The sequence below is a fragment of the Opisthocomus hoazin genome, chromosome W (assembly GCF_030867145.1).
Source record: "Opisthocomus hoazin isolate bOpiHoa1 chromosome W, bOpiHoa1.hap1, whole genome shotgun sequence".
Taxonomy (NCBI): domain Eukaryota; kingdom Metazoa; phylum Chordata; class Aves; order Opisthocomiformes; family Opisthocomidae; genus Opisthocomus; species Opisthocomus hoazin.
This window is the reverse complement of record NC_134453.1, coordinates 37,675,710-37,697,307: the sequence shown is the minus strand read 5'-3', so window position 1 is coordinate 37,697,307 and position 21,598 is coordinate 37,675,710. Positions and strand designations below refer to the sequence as shown.

General features: G+C 38.0%; 1 protein-coding gene across 4 annotated transcripts in view; it reads left to right on the top strand.

Moving 5' to 3' along the window:
• The window catches only part of LOC142358782 (transcription factor RFX3-like), a 177,883-nt gene extending 158,464 nt beyond the window's left edge, over nt 1–19,419 (top strand). For 2 of the 4 annotated variants that reach the window (XM_075446520.1, XM_075446519.1), the window contains exons 12-17: nt 4,836–4,933; nt 5,252–5,401; nt 7,192–7,400; nt 8,412–8,565; nt 11,863–11,905; nt 12,680–19,419. In XM_075446520.1, the coding sequence (XP_075302635.1) occupies nt 4,836–4,933; nt 5,252–5,401; nt 7,192–7,400; nt 8,412–8,565; nt 11,863–11,905; nt 12,680–12,918 (893 nt within the window). In that variant the 3' untranslated portion in view covers nt 12,919–19,419. Of the gene's footprint in view, nt 1–3,832; nt 4,038–4,835; nt 4,934–5,251; nt 5,402–7,191; nt 7,401–8,411; nt 8,566–11,862; nt 11,906–12,679 lie in introns of those variants that run through there. The other 2 variants (XR_012766500.1, XR_012766501.1) reach the window with 2 other exon arrangements.
• The last annotated feature ends 2,179 nt before the right edge of the window (nt 19,420–21,598 follow it).

Here is a 21,598-nt window from a genome sequence, read left to right as displayed (position 1 = left end):
AGTACTGTGTTCGGTTTTGGACCCCTCTCTACAAGAAGGACATTCAGTTGCTGGAGCGTGCCCAGAGAAGAGCACCAAGATTTCACAGCAGTAAGAGCAATCCTACCTTCTGTTAGTTAAAAACATTCTTATATATTGCTTATTGATGCTGTCTTTGAACACTGCACATTGCATTTTGTTCTTCAGAACTAAAATAAACAGCATGTTGGCAATGGTTCAGGGTACTTTGAGCTTACTTGAGGAAACTGCAGTATTGCAATAATTGCCATTTCCTGCAGGGTGTTGCTCTTTAAAAGCAAAAATATTTAGGCAAAAATTGAAGGCGGAAAATTCATGATGGAAGTTTTCAGGAGATAGGAAACAATGGTTGCAATTACTGATGTACCTGTAGGAAGGCCAAAAAGAATTTTCACTGCTGATCATAAGTTTCTTGAAAGGGCCTTAGGTGATCAGTTCTGTTTGTTAAATCAGAAGCTAAATAATTGTTACATAATACAGAATCAACGAATAATTCAGGTTGGAAGGGACCTCAGGAGGTCTCTAGTCCAACCTCCTGCTCAAAGCGTGGTCAATGCTGAGTTCAGATCAGTTTGCTCAGGGCTTTACCCAGTCGGGTCTTGGAAACATCTAAGGACGGAAACTACACAAACCTCTTTGGGCAACCAGTTGCGCTGCTTCACTGTCCTCCTGGGTTGCTTGTGCCCTGCTTTGTTGTCCCTCTAGCAGATATTGGGGTTGTTCAAGTCTCTCATGAGAACCAGAGCCTGTGAACATGAGGCTTATGCCAGTTGCCTGAAGAAGACCTGTGTTGGCTTTACATGGCAAGGTTTTGGTAGCGATGGGGGGGTGCAGGGATGGCTTCTATGAGAAGACACCAGAAGCTGTCCCCATGTCGGAAAGGGCCAGTTTCAGCCAGCTCCAAGATGGACACGCTGCTGGCCAAAGTCTGAGCCAATCATTAGAGACATTGGTAGTGCCTCTGTGACAACGTATTTAAGAAAGGCTAAAAACTGCTGCACAACAGCAGCTGGGAGAGAGGAGTGAGAATATGTGAGAGAAACAACAATGCGGACACCAAGGTCAGTGAAGAAGGAGAGGGAGGAGGTGCTCCAGGTGCCGGAGCAGAGATTCCCCTGCAGTCTGTGGTGAAGACCATGGTGAAGCACATTGTCACCGTGCAGTCCACAGAGGACCCCATGCGAGAGCAGGTGGATGTGCCCTGAAGGAAGCTGCAGCCCACAGAGAGCGCATGCTACAGCAGGCTCCTGGCAAGAACGGTGGCCCCGTGGAGAGGAGTCCATGCTAGAGCAGGTTTTCTGGCAGGACCTGTGACCCAGTGGGGAGATCCACACTGGAGCAGTCTGTTCTTGTAGGACTGCACCCCACGGAAAGGACCCATGCTGGAGCAGTTCGTGAAGAACGGCAGACCATGGGAAGGACCCACATTGTAGAAGGTCATGAAGGACTGTCTCCCGTGGGTGGGACCCCACACTGGAGCAGGGGAAGTGCGTGTGGAGGAAGGAGAGGCAGAGACAAAGCAGGGGAGAGCAGTGGATGTTGTCTACCTCGACTTCAGCAAGGCTTTTGACACTGTCTCCCATAACATCCTCCTAGGCAAGCTCAGGAAGTGTGGGCTGGATGAGTGGTTGGTGAGGTGGATTGAGAACTGGCTGAATGGCAGAACTCAGAGGGTTGTCATCAGCTGCGCAGAGTCTAGTTGGAGGCCTGTAGCTAGTGGTGCCCCCCAGGGGTCAGTACTCGGCCCAGTCTTGTTCATCTTCTTCATCAACGACCAGGATGAAGAGTTAGAGTGCACCCTCAGCACGTTTCCTGATGACACAAAACTGGGAGGAGTGGTGGATACACCGGAAGGCTGTGCTGCCATTCAGCGAGACCTGGACAGGCTGGAGAGTTGGGCAGAGAGGAACCTGATGCAGTTCAACAAGGGCAAGTGCAGGGTCCTGCACCTGGGGAGGAACAACCCCATGCACCAGTACAGGCTAGGGGTGGACCTGCTGGAGAGCAGCTCTGTGGAGAGGGACCAGGGTGTCCTGGTGGACGACAGGTTAACCATGAGCCAGCAGTGTGCCCTGGTTGCCGAGAAGGCCAATGGGATCCTGGGGTGCATTAGAAGAAGTGTGGCCAGCAGGACGAGGGAGGTTCTCCTTCCCCTCTACTCTGCCCTGGTGAGGCCCCATCTGGAGTACTGTGTCCAGTTCTGGGCTCCCCAGTTCAAGAAAGATGAGGAGCTGCTGGAGAGAGTCCAGTGGAGGGCTACAAGGATGATCAGGGGACTGGAGCAGCTCTCCTACGAGGAAAGGTTGAGGGAGCTGGGCTTGTTCAGTCTGAAGAAGAGAAGGCTGAGAGGGGACCTTATAAATATCTTAAGGGTGGGTGTCAGGAGGATGGGGCCAAACTCTTTTCAGTGGTGCCCAGCAACAGGACAAGGGACAATGGGCACAAAGTGAAACATAGGAAGTTCCATCTGAACATGGGAAGAACTTCTTCCCTCTGAGGGTGACGGAGCACTGGAACAGGCTGCCCAGAGAGGTTGTGGAGTCTCCTTCTCTGGAGATATTCAAGACCCACCTGGACAAGGTCCTCTGCAGCCTGCTCTAGGTGACCCTGCTTCAGCAGGGGGTTTGGAGTAGATGACCCACAGAGGTCCCTTCCAACCCCTAACATTCTGTGATTCTGTGATTCTGTTATGAACTGACCACAGCCCCCATTCCCCGTCCCCCTGCACCGCTCAGGGGGAGGAGGTGGTAGAGTTGGGAGTGAAGTTGAGCCTGGGAAGAATGGGGGAGTGGGGGGACGGTGTTTTTAGATTTTTTCTTATTCCTGATTATCCTACGCTGTTTAATTGGCAATAAATTAAATTAATCTTCCCCAAGCCAAGTCTGTTTTTCCTGCGACGGTAATTGCTGAATGATCTCCCTGTCCTTATCTCGACCCGCAAGCTTTCCATCGCATTTTTCTCCCTCGTTCTGTTGAGAAGGGGGAGTGATAGAGCGGCTTGGTGGGCACCTGGCAGCCAGCCAAGGTCAACCCACCACAGGACTTCATCTACTTCTTCCTGATCAGGCAGTCTGTATCAGATACCCACAACATTACCCACACTCGTATGTCATCTAACCCAGACCCTTAAGCTTTCAATTGGCTTATCATCCATCTCTATTCGAAGCTCCATGCATTCCAGTTCCTCTTTCATATAGAGCGCCTTCTTGTCTTGTTTTCCCTAAAGATTCTGTATCCATCCATTGCAGCACTCCAGTTGTATGAGCCGTCCCACAATACCTCTGTGATCCCTGAGATCGTAGCCCTGCAAATGCTCACAGACATCTAATTCCTCCTGTTTTTCCCCATGTTGCGTGCATAAGTGTGCAGGCACTTCAGAGACGCACCCGGTCATACCAATTTCCCCCAGAGGGCATGAAGGCTTTCCTATGATGCTGATCTCCTGACACTTCCTTAGTTATGTGCATATGCTTAAAGTGGTCCACTTTCAACCCGGTTTTGTTGATTATGAGGTCCCTCCTGCTTGCCCCACATCCTTTGCTTGCTCATCCAGTCTATGACTTCCTCACTTGACTGTTGGTCATCCCTTCCCCAGCATTCCTAGTGTAAAGCTCTCCTTACCAGGTTGGTCAGCCTGTTGGCGAAGCTGTCTGTGCCCCACTTGGCCATGTGGATCCTGTCTCTCCCTAGCAGTCCTCCATCCTCAAAGAGGTTCCCATGGTCATAGTGGAACAAAGTCTAGTTGGAGGCCAGTAAATAGCAGTGTACCCCAGGGGACAATACTGGGTCCAATACTGTTCAACATCTTCATTAGTGATCTGGATGATGAGGCAGAGCATACCCTCAGCAAGATTGGCTGATGACACAAAACTGGGAAGAGTGGCTGATACATCACAGGGCTGTGCTGCCATCCAGAGGGACCTCGACAAGATGGAGAAATGGGCTGACAGGAACCTCATGTACTTCAACAAGGAGAAGTGCCAAGTCCTGCCCCTGGGGAGGAACAACCCCATGCACTGGTACATGCCGGGGGGGGGGGGGGGGGGGGGGGGGGGGCGCGGCGGGGGGGGGGGGGGGCGCGGCGGGGTGGCAGCCAGCTGGAAAGCAGAAAAGGACCTGGGGGTCATGGTGGACACCAAGTTGAACATGAGCCCACAGTGTGCCCTTGCCGCAAAGAGGGCTAATGGTATCCTGGGTTGCATTAGGCAAAGTACTGCCAGTAGGTCCAGGTAGGTGATCCTTCCCCTTTATTCAGCACCAGTTGAGTACTGTGTACCTGGAGTCCTGTGTCCAGTTCTGGGCTCCCCTGTAAAAGAGAGACATGGACATACTGGAAAGTCTCCAATGAAGGGCCATGAATTGTCACTGCTTAACTATCTTCAAGGTAAAAAAATTTCTCCTATCAAGTCAGGGCCTCTTTTTTTAGTTTATGCCTGGTGTCTACCACCCTCCTGCCATGCATCGTTGTGAAGAGTCTGATTCGATCTTCCTGATGCCTTGTAGGTATTGAAAGGCTTCTGTTAGGTCCCCCCTAAACCTTCTCTTTTCCAGGCTGAACTAACCTAGTTCCCTCAGCCTCTCCTCATAAGGTATGTGCTGCAGCCTCCTGACCATGTCATTGGCCCTCAATTGAACTTGCTCCAGTTTATCAACATTCTTCTTGTATTGGAAAGGATCCAAACCTAGACTGGATAAGTCTCTGAGCCAATAAATGCAGCAGATGTCAATGTGGAATATTTAAATACTGAGGTTGCAAAAGGTTTCAAGAGAGGCACCTTGCCATTTTTAAAATTTTATTCCTTTTCTTTAATGTTTAGGTGCCTTGACCCAAGCCATTCGCAATTTCGCAAAAAGCCTTGAAGGTTGGCTTTCCAGTGCCATGAACAATATTCCACAGAGAATGACACAAACCAAGGTGAAAAAAGTTTACTGCAGTTTTCTTCACTTTATGCAATTGTACACTAGATATCATTTAAAATCTAAAAGTAGCAGCATTTTAACTTTCATGCTGAGTGTTGTATTTAGGTTGAACTTCAAACATGAAACATGGGTTTGGAAATAACTTTGCTTTGTCAGAAAAAATTAATAGGAAAAACTGTATTTGTTCCATTATATGTGAATTACAGTATCTGCAATTAATCTAAATCAATACAGCAATTTTAAAATTAAAAATAGATGAAACAGAAGACCTGTTTATAATACAATGTGTTAAGATAAATGGATTTCTTCATAGGTTGCTGCTGTAAGTGCCTTTGCACAGACTTTGAGAAGATACACATCTCTTAATCACCTGGCTCAGGCAGCTCGGGCTGTGCTTCAGAACACTTCTCAGATCAACCAGATGCTCAGTGATCTCAACCGTGTTGATTTTGCCAATGTACAGGTATCTGTGGCTTTAAAAAACAGACTTTAATAAAAGTTGCTATTATTTCCCCCCAAATTTTTTATTTTTATTGTTAGTTCTTATTATTCCATCAAGAAAGCAAAGTGGGAACATTTTGCTGATTTTTATATTTGCAGTGATTCAGTTGAAACTTTCCAGCTTACACTTTGACCATACGGAAAATAAAACCTCAGAACCATTATGTATTTCCATTTTCTCTGAAGGCTTCTTATCTTTCAGACCATGCATTCTGCCGATTTTTATTTAATGCAGATGAAAGTGCAGAGTACATGTGTTCTTAGAATGAACAGCATGAATGCCTGAAGATGAAATCTTGGATAGTAGCATAGCTTCTGATCTTCCATAAAAAAATATTGATCATACAGCACTATTTCTAGTACAGATTGTTTCATTACATTTCATCGGGGCTCTGAGCGACCTGGTCTAGTTGAAGATGTCCCTGCTCACTACAGGGGGTTTGGGCTAGATGACCTGTAAAGGTCCCTTCCAACCCAAAGCATTCTATGATTCTACAATTTATTTTTATTTCAAACACAATATTATTAGTATACTTTCCATAATTGTTTGTGCTTGCATTTCCAGCCTTTCCTAAGTAACCGGTGAGAACTAGTTTCCAGTTATCTGTGAAACATCAATTTATTATTTTCCATTAGGTTTAGAAAAAGGTTTCCGTTTTACCTTTCTTCTCCTTAGCAGAAGCAACATTTTTTTTCTCCTGTTGCTCAGCTAACTAGCATGGCCCAGATTACTGTTAGTCATACATTGATCTTCTTTCATGAACAAACATTTTAACACATTTTTTCTTAACAGAAGTTCAGAAGTTCACTAACAACAGTTAAATTCTTTTTTCTTGTTCTAAAGACATTAGAATAAATAAAATTTAACACAGATATAGTTATATTGCATAATGATGTGTAAACTACCCAAGATTTAGTATGTGACTGAATTCATGTTATATTAAATATTATTCTGTGGTAGGATATAGGGTCTATGAATGTTGAGAAGTTAACTTGGCATGTGATAGCTAGAGTTTAAAAATATGGCCTATATTAAATCGATAATGGTTTTCTCTAAGTTCTATTTAACATAAGTGTCCTATTGGTCTTATTTAAACTTAAAAATGTAATATAATTACATTCCATGATAACACTGTGAATTGCTCATTATTGTACATGGACTGTGTTTGTCCAATTGTGTGCTATTTATATTATTCATTAAGCAATGTGTAATATATTGCAGACTATGGATAAACACAACAATCCTTTTTTTGCCTATAAAACAAAGGTCTTTTTAAGTGAGGTGATTAAAAAATATAACAGAAATTGTATTTGGTAACTCCTTCAAAGCAATAGGTATTTTGGTTTCTTGGTTCCTCTTTATTTCTTACTCTCTCAACTTCCATTTGACTGCCCCTTTCACTCCTTTTTTCTGTAGTTCCAAGCCTGACAATTCCTGAAACTTTTACTCAAAAAATTATGAATGATGGAAGTTGAAAATTCTTTCATGAAAATTAATATGGAACATTGCAATGTGTTTGTGGTTTTTTCATTGCATTTTTGTGTGTGTGCTTTCTTTGATGATTTTTATATTTTTATATTTTGGGTTCCTTACTCTCATATTCTTCCAACGAAAATGAAAGAGACATGAAAATAAAAATACCCATTAGTTTGCCTAATAAGTGTATTTCATCCTTTTCATTTATTTGTTCAGTCTTTAAGAACAATTTATGTTTTGTATTTTGCTTTCATGTTTGCTATGTGTTGTAACAGGAACAGGCTTCCTGGGTGTGTCAGTGTGATGACAATATGGTTCAAAGACTAGAAACAGATTTCAAGATGACTCTTCAGCAGCAGAGCACTCTGGAGCAGTGGGCTGCCTGGCTTGATAATGTAATGATGCAAGCATTGAAACCATATGAAGGAAGACCCAGCTTTCCTAAAGCAGCACGGCAATTTCTTTTAAAATGGTCTTTCTACAGGTAGTTCTTAATAGTATTCTAAATTATTTTAGCTGTTTTATTATTTGCTGAACTGTATGTTGTAATAATGTTGACAAAATTAATATCAGACAATAGTTGCTAAGAAATGAAGAGCCTCCCCCCCAAAAAAACAGTAGTGCTGTTAACATTAAACACAGGACTACGTGCAACTCAGCAGTGGATGAAATGATCCTTGTACATGATTTTAAAGGCTTTGTGCAAGTGTAATGAGGTTAGAATTTTATCCTGATTCGGCAACATGCTATGAAACATTTTGGGTTGACACTATACAATTTTAAAACCAATGTTCTTAATACTATTTATTAAAATAACATGGCTTCTATTTTTATTATGTAGGGAAAACAAAATATTTTTTACTGTGTAAAAAGAACATCAAGACAAATATTCCATGTCATCTGCTACCATATCAGTTATCATAGTAAAGCTAGTGTTTTTTTTCGAAATGGTACATTGTAGCATCAATTTTCTGCAGGTATGTTTTCATCCACAATCTGCATTTTTCTATTATAAGGTATACACAAACTTATTTAAATTTTACAAGTTTAAAAATCATACCAATTAAAACCTTTGAACTAGGAGTGTGAGCACAACAGATACAATATTTTGAAAGACTATTTTGTTTAAAACTAAATAATCTTAACACAATTTTATTATTTAAAATTTTAACGAAGAACTACCTTCCACTAAGGTCAGTTTTTACATGCGCTCACATATTGGTAATTATGCATATACCAAAACAAAACCCTTCCTGTCTTTTTGAAAATTTAGCATTTAGTTATGTAATGTGGTCTCCAACCATGCTTTCAGAAAAAGTGGAGAGGCAAATAATTGTCTTTCTCAGACATTTCTTTCTGAAGACACTATAAATCAGCTGTTTGTGGTTAGCATTAATTTAAAAAATATTATTCTTGAAGTGCATATTCCATATGAATAAACCATTAAAGAACTGTGATATTTATTTAATTATTTTTTTTCCCCATATTTAAATAGCTCAATGGTGATTCGAGATTTAACCTTACGCAGTGCTGCTAGCTTTGGCTCTTTTCATCTGATCCGCTTGCTTTATGATGAGTACATGTTTTACTTAGTAGAACATCGTGTTGCTCAGGCAACAGGAGAGACACCTATCGCAGTTATGGGAGAGGTAAGATAATATGCAAGACAATGGATTGATGAATTTAGTGGTCAGTTTGGATATGCATATACAATTTTTTTTAATGTTTACATGGAGCTGTGGGATATTTTGTAATATAAGTGATGCAGATTGAATTGCAAATACATTGGCATCTTCAAATTTGGGTTATATACCTTAATCCATGTTTCCTTGGCTAATTGTTTTTCAGAGTAATGAAACCACAATGACTTCTAACACTGATTCTCTGCAAACGAGCTTGCTCAAAAAAAAAAAAAAAAAAAAAGAAAGCAGAAAAGCAGATCAACCTAATAGGTAGAAACCTACTTTTTTGAGTTCTGGAAAACTAAATAGTTGATATGAAAATAATAAAGGAACAGAATAATAGGAAACTTGCTTTCAGGCATCTGTTTACACATACTTAAAATTCCAATACAAATATTTACACAAATTAGTAGTCCCTTTGACTTCAGAAGGGTGGTTCACATGCAGAAGTTAGTTTTGCTTCAGTGGTATTGTTCACGTGTATTGGTTGTATGTGGCAAGGCTTTGGGGGTGGGCAGGGCTGCAGGGCTGGGGCTGCAGGGGTGGCCTCTATGAGAAAAGGTAAGGGACTGCCCTGTGCTGGGCACAGCCAGTTCTAGCTGGCTTGGCAACGGAACCACCACAGTCCAAAGATGAGTCAATCAGCAAATTTTGGGTGCCTCTGTGAAAACATATTAAAGAAAGGGCAGAAAACACCAGACAGGCACAGGAGAAGGGAATAAAAGAGAGTGAGAAACAGCAGAGGGATCAACAAGGTCAGAGCAGCAGGAGATGCTCCATGGTGGAGCAGATATTCCCTGCAGCCCATAGAGAACCTCCAGAGCAGAGGGATATTCCCAAAGGAACTGCGGCATGTGAAGAACCCACGCCGGACCAGATGAAAAGTGTGAGAAGGAAGGAGTGGCAGAGAAAAACCGCTATGTACTGACCACAAGCACCCCTGCACCACCCACTACCTTACTGAAGGGATTGAGCGTAACTTGCGATAACACAGGGGGAAGAGAGGTTCTTGGAGTGAAGTTGTGCATGGGAAAGGGGGAAGAAAGATGTTTTCCTTAAGTGTTTAAATGTTTTGTTCTTTTTTGCTTTTGCTTCCCACTACTTGAATCAGTAATTAAATATTTATTTTAATTGGCAATAAATTAAATTCCCCAAGTAGAGTCTGTTTTGCCTGTGACAGTAACTGGTAAGTGATCTCCCTGTCTTAATCTTCATCCATGAGCTTTCTCACTCCAGTTCTTCCTATCTTCTTCCTATCTTCTCCCTCATCCAGAGGGATGGGGGGCAGGGAAACAAGCGAATGGCTGGATGAGTGCTTAGAAAATGGATAGATGTGGACATATGATAGATGGTTCACCAGACTGAAGCTTAATGTTTTTATACTTGGCAATCATTATATCATATTTTATCTTACTGACAAGTTGTAAGTCACCTTGCATGACTTGATATATCATTCTTCCCTCAGGATATATTAAATAGTATCATTAAATATTATAAAAAATGTACTTTTTCATAGATATGGTGAGTCTTGGCTTAATTTATAGTCTGATCAAAATGACATAGAATCATAGAATCATAGATTGGAAAAGACCTCTAAGATCATCGAGTCCAATCATCTATCCAACACCACCATTCCTACTAAACCATGTCCCAAAGTGCCACATCTACACTTTTTTTAAACACCTCCAGGGATGGGGACTCAACCACCTCACTGGGCAGCCTCTTCCAATGTCTGACCACTCTTTCAGTAAAGAATTTTTTCCTAATATCCAATCTAAACCTCCCCTGATGCAACTTGAGGCCATTGTGTCTGGTCGTATCGCTAGTTACCTGAGAGAAGAGACCAACACCTGCCTCACTACAACCTCCTTTCAGGTAGTTGTAGATTTCTGATTAGATATTCGATTAAACTCTGCCATTACATTTATAGCAAAGTACTGCAAAAGTGTAGTATTGCTACATTCTTGTTTTCTTGACAGACATGGTATATGTTAAATGTAATGTTTTTGGTGTACTGTGGGACTTCCTATAATGTTTTGGTAAACTTAAGATAGATATGATCTTAGAGAGAAAATGTAATCTAAAGCTTTCAAAGGTGAGAGGGGAACAGGGAAGAAGATGTAAATATTCATTAAATGCATGGCTTGTTGTGTTTCTCTGCATTTACTGACTGTGGTTGAAATAAAATGGGAAAGACTAAGGCTAGTTCTACAAACACTTGAAGCCAGTATAAACTAGCTTTGCAGCTGAGAAAAACACTGTCTCCTCCTCTCCCATCCCCTTAGTTTTGGACATTGATGCTGGCACAAGTACTCAGGCAGTCCTGTGCTTAACTGGATCAGAGAATTCATCCTGTGCAAAATAACCCCATTAAAATTGTGGGTTTTTTTCTTGGGTCAGTTCTGTCGTGGTTCTTTGCACGGTCATGTGAACACTTAAGGTGAAAGGATGGGTATAAGGAGGTGAGGAGGGAGTATGTGTGAGGGAACCTGAAAGTACAGGGCTGCTGCTGCTTATGCTGGTTTAGTATTCACTGAAGTTTTATCTTTCTTTATTTCTGAAAAGGACTGAATCAGGTCTGGTTAGAAATATATTTATCTAAAAATTGTACTCCTTTCATTTGAGATTCACTCATCAAATTACGCTCTGCTGCTTCTTGTTTAAGAGAAGGGTAGATGACTCTAACAAGGAAAGAGAGGAAGGAAGGTTGTATTTTTTACTTGTGAGCAACTTTTCACTTTGTTTTTTTTTATAAGTAAACCAGTTAGCAGAATACACTGTAATAACATTAAACCCTATTTTCAGTGGTGTCATTTATTTACCTTACATATAGTTTTGCTACACTGTAACTGCCTTTAGTGACACACCTTCTCAGGGGAACTTTTAAAAGAGCTTTTGGTTAAAATATTGCAGTTTAAAAATGGACACCAGTCATATTTTCCAGCATTCTACATCAGAAATATCTCGCTCAAAGCAACAAAGGCCTTGACATAAGTCACCCTAAAACCAAAAACATATGCTAAGTTTATATTCTGTTGTTTTAGTTGCTAAGGATTTTTTATTTTACTGTTAATTTCCTTAATATGAACACAAATATGATGGAATGGAAAATAAACTGCTACACTGTGGACGTGACTGCAGTCACATGCATGCACTTTCATACTAGCCACAAGGCATTGGAGCATAGTACTGGCTTCATCATAGATAATCTAAGGTCATGTTTGTGTAGGACTCTATCCACACTTTTTATTGTTTATTTTGCAGTTTGGTGATTTAAATGCTATATCCCCTGGAAATATGGATAAAGGTAAGCAGTCAAATCTCTCAAATGTATAATTTTATAAAGAACTAATGTGTCTCGGGGCAAAACAAGTCCTTATTTTTTTAAAATATGGTAAAGTGGAATCTAAAGCTGTGTCATAATTTATGTGTATATTACTATTATATGGGTACAATATGCTATACATGATATATAGTATATAAAATTGACTAGAACAGTCTAGGTTCTTAATTGGAAAATCTTTTTTAAAATGCTTGTTATTTACACAAGAAATTTTCAGATTTTCACCCAGAATTTAGCTGTATATCCTGGTGAGAGAGTGGAAGTGGTTGGACAGTCGGAAAAAGGAAGATACGATGAGCATGTACATATATCTACATTTATAGTGAATGATGGGTTTGATAAGTGAAAATGGTGAAATTGGGTCCAAGCACTTGCCAAATAACTTGCTAATTGTTACTGAAGGATATAGTAAGAAATGAGTTTGTGTCCTCTTTGTAGATTGAAGGCTTAGTTTGTTCTCCATTCTTACACTGGTTGTATGATTTGGAGCAAGTTAAACTCTCTTCAGTTCAGTTTCCTTATCAATAAAATGAAACAACATTAGAGAGAGTACATTACCCTATTTGTCTGTAGTATTTATTGACTTTTCCCAATAAAATGTTGAGCTTTCAGTTTCTACTTTCTCAGGTTGCTACACTTCCCTGTGTTTTCACATTTCATGTTATTTGCAAAATAAAGGCCCTTGTATTTAGATTTTTTCCCTTTGTGCTACTTTTTCCTGGTTGTTTTTTCGTGCAGATGAGGGCAGTGAAGTTGAAAGTGAAATAGAAGAATTGGATGAAAACAGAGAGCCACAAGCCAAGAGGGAGAAAACAGAACTAAACCAGGCATTTCAGGTGGGCTGCATGCAGCAGCCAGTACTTCAGAGTGGAGTAGAGCAGAGCCTCCTGAACCCACTTCATAGTGAGCACATTGTTACAAATACTCAGACTATCAGACAATGCAGTGCTACTGGAAATACATATACTGCAGTGTAATATTGAAGCATCCCCCCAACTACAATAGCCCTGTTGATGCTGGACTTAATGGGGGGGGGGAGAATAAGTCTGAAAGGTGACTTATCAAATTTTAGCTGTGCTGAACATTACCTTTTATTGGAGTTGTGAAGTGAAATGAAATGGGTGTATGCATTTTGCCAGATGTTTAAAAAAATTAGTAAGAAAAATCATTTTACATTGGTTACTCAATATTATGAGTTTTTCTAGTTTTAAGCATCAAGGAAGATTTTTGCCAAGCTTTTAATGTTAATGCTAATGTCCTCTTAAAATTAAAATAACTTATTTTTTTCATAGTTTAAAAATATTTTAATGTTAATTATTTGTCATGATTTCATATACATAGATTTTTAATTATATGCACTTCTGTGAAATATTAAAAGTAATACTTTCTTTTACTTATACCAGAGGCTTACTCATTTGACAGCAGATGCATCAAATTTATTATAAAAGGTGCTATTCATTGAACAGAACTAGAAGACACTATTTTGATGAAATTGTAAGCATTCGGGGGGTATTTTTATTGCAATGTTGTAGGATTGGGTGATCTACTGTTTTCGTTTTGTAAGCAAGAAGTGTTTTCACTGCATTTACAAATGCAGAATGAGTGATAGAATTGTAATAATGTGGTAATGTCTATACTGTAGGCATACCTAATTATCTGATCACCATGTAAACAATACAAGCTTCCTTTAAAAACAACAGCTCCAGATTTTATTTGCATGCCAGTTCCTCTGGTTTTGGAGACTACTGATTCTATATTTGAGACCACTGCACAGATGCTTTTGGTTGTTGAATGGTACTGTAGTTGATTGAAACTGAACCAGAAAAGAAGTGACTGATGAACATTCCTTTTGGATGACTTTCTTCTGTTCCAGGTCTTTTCCTACTACTAGTTCAATCTGTTGCTTTCATAAATGATAATTTATAGAATGTAAAGAATGTAGCAACCTGCATAATTTTCTTTTCAAAATATATTTCCTAATTATTAAAGTGAATTTAAATTTTTACAAAAATTTAATAAGGTAGTGTAACTGGCACACCTCACTTGAACTTATTCCCAATTGCATTGAATTTGAATAGGTGGCTAGATGGACCATTGCCATTTAAGAATGTACATCAGGGATCATCGTACCTCGGCTATTACATGGTGCCTTAAACAGAACTGAAGCTAAGATTTAGTATTTTTTGTTATTCTAAATAACTCTTAAAATTTATTCAACAAGGTGTGCCTGTCACTTTCAAATTTCCTAAGTATTAAGGGCGGGTTACATAGTCTTCAAAGAAATAAAAGGGGCTTTTATTATTAAGTGATTTTACTATCCCTCTTAAAATTGATAATAAAACTATTTTTTCTTGTTTCTATCTGAATTTCACTTTATTACAAATAAAATTTTCTTGGGAACTTGAAAAGCAAAACTAGCTTTAATACCAACTTCAAATGGTGTTAACAAAGTAAATGGACCCTAGTCGTAAGCATGGTTATATATTTTTAAACCCTTATCAGATTTTAATTTTAAAAAGACAGACTAAATAAATGAGCAGGTGCAAAATGCAGTGCTTATTTTCAGTTTGTATATGTGGTAGGGTGTCAGCCTGATGCTATGTTTTAATGATTACATCTTATAGTAATAGTTTATACAGTCCATATTAATTGACATTAAACATGATTTTTCTGATTATTTTAAGCATTTTAATTATTTTTAAAGCAAAGACATGGATTCACTAAGCTAAAATAGTGAAAATAAATAAAAGAAAAAGGTGAAGGAGAGAATAAAAAAATCAATTTCATAGAAAGGACTGTATAAAAAATTTAGGAAGTCTCTTGTTTTATCTAGTGTGATTGATTTTTGTTTTTAAATCATATATACTAAATGGGTGAACAGCATGTGAAATGAACAGTGTATTTTTAGCAAAGAAATTTGTTACTACAGCTTTCATATGCTCCAAGAACGGTTACACATCAACTAAGATGTCCTAACATTTTTTGGGGTACAAAATTATTTGTAAAATGCTTAGCAGAAATTGGAGGCCAACCCATCCTGCTCCATTCTATGTAGGCACAATTGTTACTGGTGTCAGTAGATATTTTTGTCTCGGCAAAAAATGCAAATGAGGTTTATGTTTGTTTGTCTCTAAATTCACCTTTGCACTGAATCCCTGTTTAGTTCTCCCAAATATCACCGCATCCTGTTTTTTTCCCTTAGAAATCAGCACCCTGCACCAAAAATCCTGAAAGCTAACCAATGGTAAATATTTACTTCCTTTTATTTTGCATTATAAAATTTTAACAAGTAAAATAAAATGAAATATTTAGCATTTTTCATTTTTAACATAGGGTGTTCTATGCTGTACTGATGGTCTGTATTGCCTGGTTTCAAATTTTGTGTTGACAAACCTTAAATGCTTTCTTATCATCGTCCTTTATTGGTAGAATGTTGAATTTGTTGTTGCTGAGAGAAAAGTATGGTTGTAACATGTAAATTCAGATTGCTAAGAAGAGATGGGACCTGAATATCTTTTGACTGATATTTTGAACTGTTGATCACTGTTCATGTAGTGCAAAAAGAAAACAAAATATATGCATACAAAGATAGAATGTATATCATGGGTTCTAACAGCAGTTATAAAAACAAATTGGAAATATCCCCGATTCAGATAACTGAATGGAGTTTGTATTTCTATGGTTATCTTAATTTTTTAAGCAGCATTTTCCCCACTTTAACAAATATTTAAAAGAATTAAGTTGCTGTAAGCTGCTGTGTATACTTACAGATTTGAGATTATTGTGCTTTGCTTTTAAATTTACTGCAATTTTGATCAAACATACACATATGAAAAAATTTACACACTTTTGATATTTTTTAATAGATGGGTATTGTTAATGATATAAGAACAGAAATATGGATACCTCAGTCCAAATTATGTAGTGTGTAACATGTGGCTGAATTGCCACTCTGAAGCCTGCTTAACTCTTAAGTTCTGAAGAGCTGTAGCAAGCATCCACTGGCTAGACATTATAAGATAAGGTCTCATGATTTGTGGATTTTACCCGATCTTGATGTGAAAGTCAAAATAAATATTTTAGAGACACTTCTCCTATTAGCACAAATAACTTAGTGAACACTGTGGCGGAATGGGTATTGTTGAATTACTTTTTCAAAACATGGGGCCCAATTTTCACAAGTTTTACATTTAAGAAAAGTTGTTGGTACATTTTCATATTTCTATTGTAAATCAGTTTAAAAAACCTTCTCTTTTCAGTTATGTTTCTGTGTTCTATTATTGTACTGTAGCATGCCTTGTGCACCTTTTTTTTAATGTTCCATTAAAAAAATTTGGAGAATATTCTTTAAATTGTTTACTTACAAAATGATGATGTACAGCATTTCTGCCTTTAGCTGACAAATGTGTAAAATAATGTGCTGATGTACTGTCACTGAGGAATGTATAGGTCTATAAAACATTTTAATTTAAACTGAAGCATTTTAAAATGTCTGAAACACTACTTCTGTTCAAAATATTTTCCACGGGGGAAGATCTGACCTGATATATTTGTGGTTCTCACCAAATGATATCAGCATAGTTTAGAAAATCATTTATATTAGTTAGAGCTGCATTGCAATCTAACTTAATTTATAGACTGGTTTTACAAAATAAAATAACATTTTGTAGTCATGAAAAAAATTGGTGAAAAATTAACTTTTTTAATAATGTGAGTATTTTTGGTACTTCATGTGACTGCTTTCGGAGTTTAAAATATTCATTTGAGAGATCAGTATAAATTTCTGAAAATTGCATCCTTGTCTCTGTAGAACAGGAAAACTATTGTGTCTGTGGTTTAAAAACAGGTCAATGAATGGTATTCTAGTATCTTTGCTACTTTGGTGAGAAAAAGAAAAAAAACACAGGAATAGAAGCATAAATGCAAAGTGCTTAGTTTTAGCCTTAGAAAATCAATTTAATATAATGCCTTGCATTAACCCTTTGAGCATTGTAAGGATACACTTTTGGGGTAATTTAATTAGACCACTGAAAATATTCTATACATTTAAGCTACTGATTGTCTTGCAGATTTTTTTTTTATTTCTAAATTAAATACTTGCATACTAGACAGAAATGATTTTGTTACAGAAGGCTCAATAGATTTACGCTAAATTATTCACTGTCATCAATATGTGCTGTCTGGTGCAAAACACCACTGCTATTTTGTTTTCATAATTGCATAAATATGTGGATAAATCAAATACTTGACTTTACAGACATAATTTGTTTACTTTAAGATGCCTTTACAAGATGGAGGTTTAGAAAAAAATTTTTTTTTGTACTATTTTGAAAATCTCTTTAGGGTAATATTAAAATACTCTAATACTGTGAATGAAAATCTTTAAAAATAAAACAAAACCTCCTTAGCTCACAAGAGAATGAATTTTACAGAACCCTTGGTCTGTTTGCAGTCAAATTTTCTGCAGTCTATCTGACAAACAGACGAAAAGGACACTGTTGTATTCATATTACTTTTAACATTCAGTCACTGTGATATGAACTAATGGAAAGACAGAGGTACTAGATTCAGCTTCCTCTACAGGAATGCAGTTTGGATGACTCTTATTGAATGTCAGAATTTAGAAAGAAAAAAACCCCACACCTGGAAATTGCACCTGCCTTCTGTTGTGTTGAAAAAGTTCTTTGTTCTTACAAGTAGTACTCACCAAAACAAGGGAACAAGTTCAGAAGTGAGTAGGGAGTTGTTGAAAATGTTAGATAGAAACGTCACCTTTCTGAACTTTTCTATTGGTTCCTTGCAGTAGCAATCAGCAACACTAGGTGCAGATGTATTTATTCAAATCTAGCTGAGTGAAAAAAAAATTCTCATTACATTGTTTAGTGGAATTACATCAATAGTATAGTGCAAGTAAGTTGTAAAGATTTTTAGTCAGTTAATGCAAATTCATGCATAATTAAAATGCAATACTCAAAGGGTTTTAATTTAACAATATTTTATTCACAATTTATTGTAAATGCTTCCCAGTTTGCATGCCTTGAACATTGCTGCTAGTGATTTTATATGCCAGCAGATGTGAGTTTAATTTACCCATTTTACTTAAGAAATAGTAAAAGCCACTTACAAAGTGACTGCCTAGTTTTTATTTGAGGAAAATGTGCCTCAGTTTGGTCATTTAAACTCTCTTGGTTTATTCCGATTTTTTTTCTTTTAAAAAAAGAAATCCAACAATTAAAATGTTGGGATTGGAAGCCCTGAGTAATTAAACGTTTGGTAAAAATTGTTCTTGTGAGTTAATCATTAAGGCTGAAATTCATTATAAAGAAAAAAGTCCATAACAAGACTATGAGCATCAAAATGCCCCTCACTTAAATCTGAATCAGGGAAATGCTCTTATGTTTTTAAGATCTTCCTTGATTGTGATGCAAATGTCTTGCAAGAATTTTCAGCACTGGGTGAACTTTAAAATAATAAATATTCTAAAAGAATTAAGGCTGTGGAGGGACAACCTCACCTTGCTTGGCGTTTGCCAGGAACCTAATCCAGTATCTTTTTACTCGCTGATAACAAGAGGTTTTTTTACTTTTGGTTTGGTTTTTTTTACACAAAGAATGCTAAAGGGTTCCCAAATACATTGTTAAAGTGATTGTTTTGTATTTAAACACTAAATATCATATTAAAATAACCCAATAAAGCAATTAAAATGTCAGAAAAATATAATTTTGTACCAAAGCAAGTTTCTCATTTTCACTGGAAATTTGGATTTGCAGTAATAACCAATGAGGCTATTGAATAAACTTTGAGTGCCTTTCAAACACTTGGGAAATTTTGCCTCAGGTGGTAAACTGTAATTAGGTTAATTATAGAGCTTGCCAATCAATAATTCTGTCATCACTCAGGACTTTCTTACCTTCTAGGAAACTAACTTGGTTCCATTTATCTACTGTATTTTTTTAAAGTGCCATCATTTAAATTTCACTTAGTAAGTGGCAGATTACATTATTCAGTCCCACAGGCACAGAAATGTAATAACACTAGGAGAAACGGAACTTTTGTTTTCCTATTTACTGCATACATTATGTAAATTAAGAAAGCAACTTTTTGTAGACTGTATGTGTGATGTAATGTTGTTTTGCATTTTTTTAATTAGTTGAACACACTTTTTAATTATTTAAGGAAAACAACTTTACAGAATAATCTGATAGTTTTTTGTATAATGTATTTGATTTTGTAAATATATATTTCCTGATGTGATTTTTTTTTTGTGAGAAATGCTAAATCTTTTAGTATCTCATGTCCTCTGAAAATTGGAAGGAGATAAATAATAGTTTGTGGGCAATTTGTATTGTGTACTGTACAACAACTAGGAAACTTTTATAATTATAAAAATATATATTAACTTTTAGTGTGTTGTTTAAAAATAATGACTGGAACATACTAAAGACAGTAGGATTCTTCTGAATATTTCAGACATGAACTCAGGCTAGTTTTCTTGTGTTTTTCAAAAAAAAGTTGTGTATTGTCTTCTGAAATAAATAAATTTGTTTTCCTGTTACAAACATTTGACTTTGAATTGTTTTGGGGTTTATATAATTAAATATTTTAGATTGTAATACTATTGATTTTGAAAGAAAAATTATTGCAACTTTTGTCTTTTAAATAAGATAGTTAATATTTATGTAGTAGTATTAGGAGTAAAAAAAAATTATTTCTCATAGTGCAAAAAAGATTATTATTTGAGGGGTCAACTTGATTTAGTAGTTCATGCATCCAATAGCTACAGAATATAATATGTTAATTTAAATATCAAGAATAATTTCCCATTCTAAATTTAGCTAGCTAAAATAGGGTTGACTTTGGCATCTGGACTTCATTGCTGTTAATGTGTGACCACAAAAGCCTACTACTGCAAGTTTTGCTTTAGCAAAATTGAGAAAATATTTGCAGCATTAACTTATTTCAGCATACTTAATCTGAAAACAAAGAATAAAGTCTCTGTCGTATCAAGCCATGTTTCTCACAGATCTATAATGTGTGTTCCAGACAGTATGTTTCGCATCTAAAAATGTAGAATGCTATTTTAATTGGGGAGGACCCAATAATGCTAGAACATTAAACTGAGCTTGGAATAGAAGGATCAAAACAGGTATTTCATATAAAGTTTAGAAAAATGATAGGAAAGCTGCATCCTAGAGCTTGAATTTATTTTATTTGGGAAGTTCAGTTTATGAGCATTATAACCCACAGCTGCCTATGTTGTACAGTCTATTTCAACTAAGGTCCAAAAGCTTATTACAAATACAATACTGGCTCCTGCAATGAATCCTATCAGACAAGACTATAAACCTTTATACCCTGATGACAAGCCAGATATATGTTTACAAAATCCTCATAAATGGTTTACAAACTGAGACTTTCTTGTCCTATCTGGTGCTTCGGTTGAGACTGAGTGGGTTTAGTTCCAGCACACATCTGGTAGAGAAGGAGTTGTAAAAGACATCTTCTTTCATCCTGACTGACAGGATTCGGTAATATTATTAGATTCTTTTTCAGCGACAGTGTTACCAGAAAGAATGTTCAGGATTCAGCCTCTGTTATTGTTGTCCCAAAAGTGGGATCATTTGCCCGGTGTGCAGTACGCCAATATACACACAGAGCAGAGGTGTTGTCTTTATTGCATATTTGTGCAGATATGGGTGCTAGGTGATAATTCCACAAAGCTAGCATGCTGCTTAGCAGAGTCACAAGGACTACATATTCTTACAAAAACAAACAAATTGCTCATTACATTCTGATTGGTTCATCGCGTTATATGCTTATCTTAGAGGTATACTCCTTCCTTCCTTAACTACGCATGCTCGCAAGCTGGAGGGGTGCAGTCTTTTTGGGAAATGTGCATCCACGTGATGCACTTTTACAAGCAGCTTCTCTACCTTTTCAATATCTTGCCATAATGGAGCAGCCCAGTGTCGCGTTAAAAGGGGGCGTTCTGGTTTGGTTGTGGCCGGCAACAAAAGCGCCACGTGGCCGCCCCTCCTCCCGCTGGGGTGAGGAGGAGAATGGAAAGAAAACAGGCAAAAACTGGTGGGTTGGGATAAGGGCAGTTTAATAGAACAGCAAACAAAGGGAACAGTAACAACAATGATAAAGATAAGGAGAAAAAACAACAACGAACCGCACGACCCACAGAGCCGTTCTCCCGAACCAGACGGGTGCTGCGAGCCGCGAGTGAGTTCCCGCCCCCAGCTCCCTCCCTACCGGAACCCACCATGACGGCACATGGTATGGAATACCCTGCTCTGTTTGGCCAGGTTGGGGTCAGCCACCCCCCCTCTCCCCTCGCTGTGCCCCTTCCTGGATTCCGATGAAAATTAACCCTGTCCTGGCCGAACCCAGGACATTATCCACCCCTTATTCCATACCATCTATGTCATGCCCAGGTCCCCCATTGTCCAGTTGATCACCACCACTTCTCCTGTCTCCAGATATCATTCCCTTAGTCTATGGATCATCCCTCTAAAGTGTCCGTTGAGTTCATTTAATCCATGACTTCAGGCTCCATCTGTCGTAATGGTCTTCCGTGGCAGGAGAGGTGATGTGTGGTGATGGGTGGTCACTTGCTGCATCCGCAGCTCACGGCTGATGTATCTGGTGCGG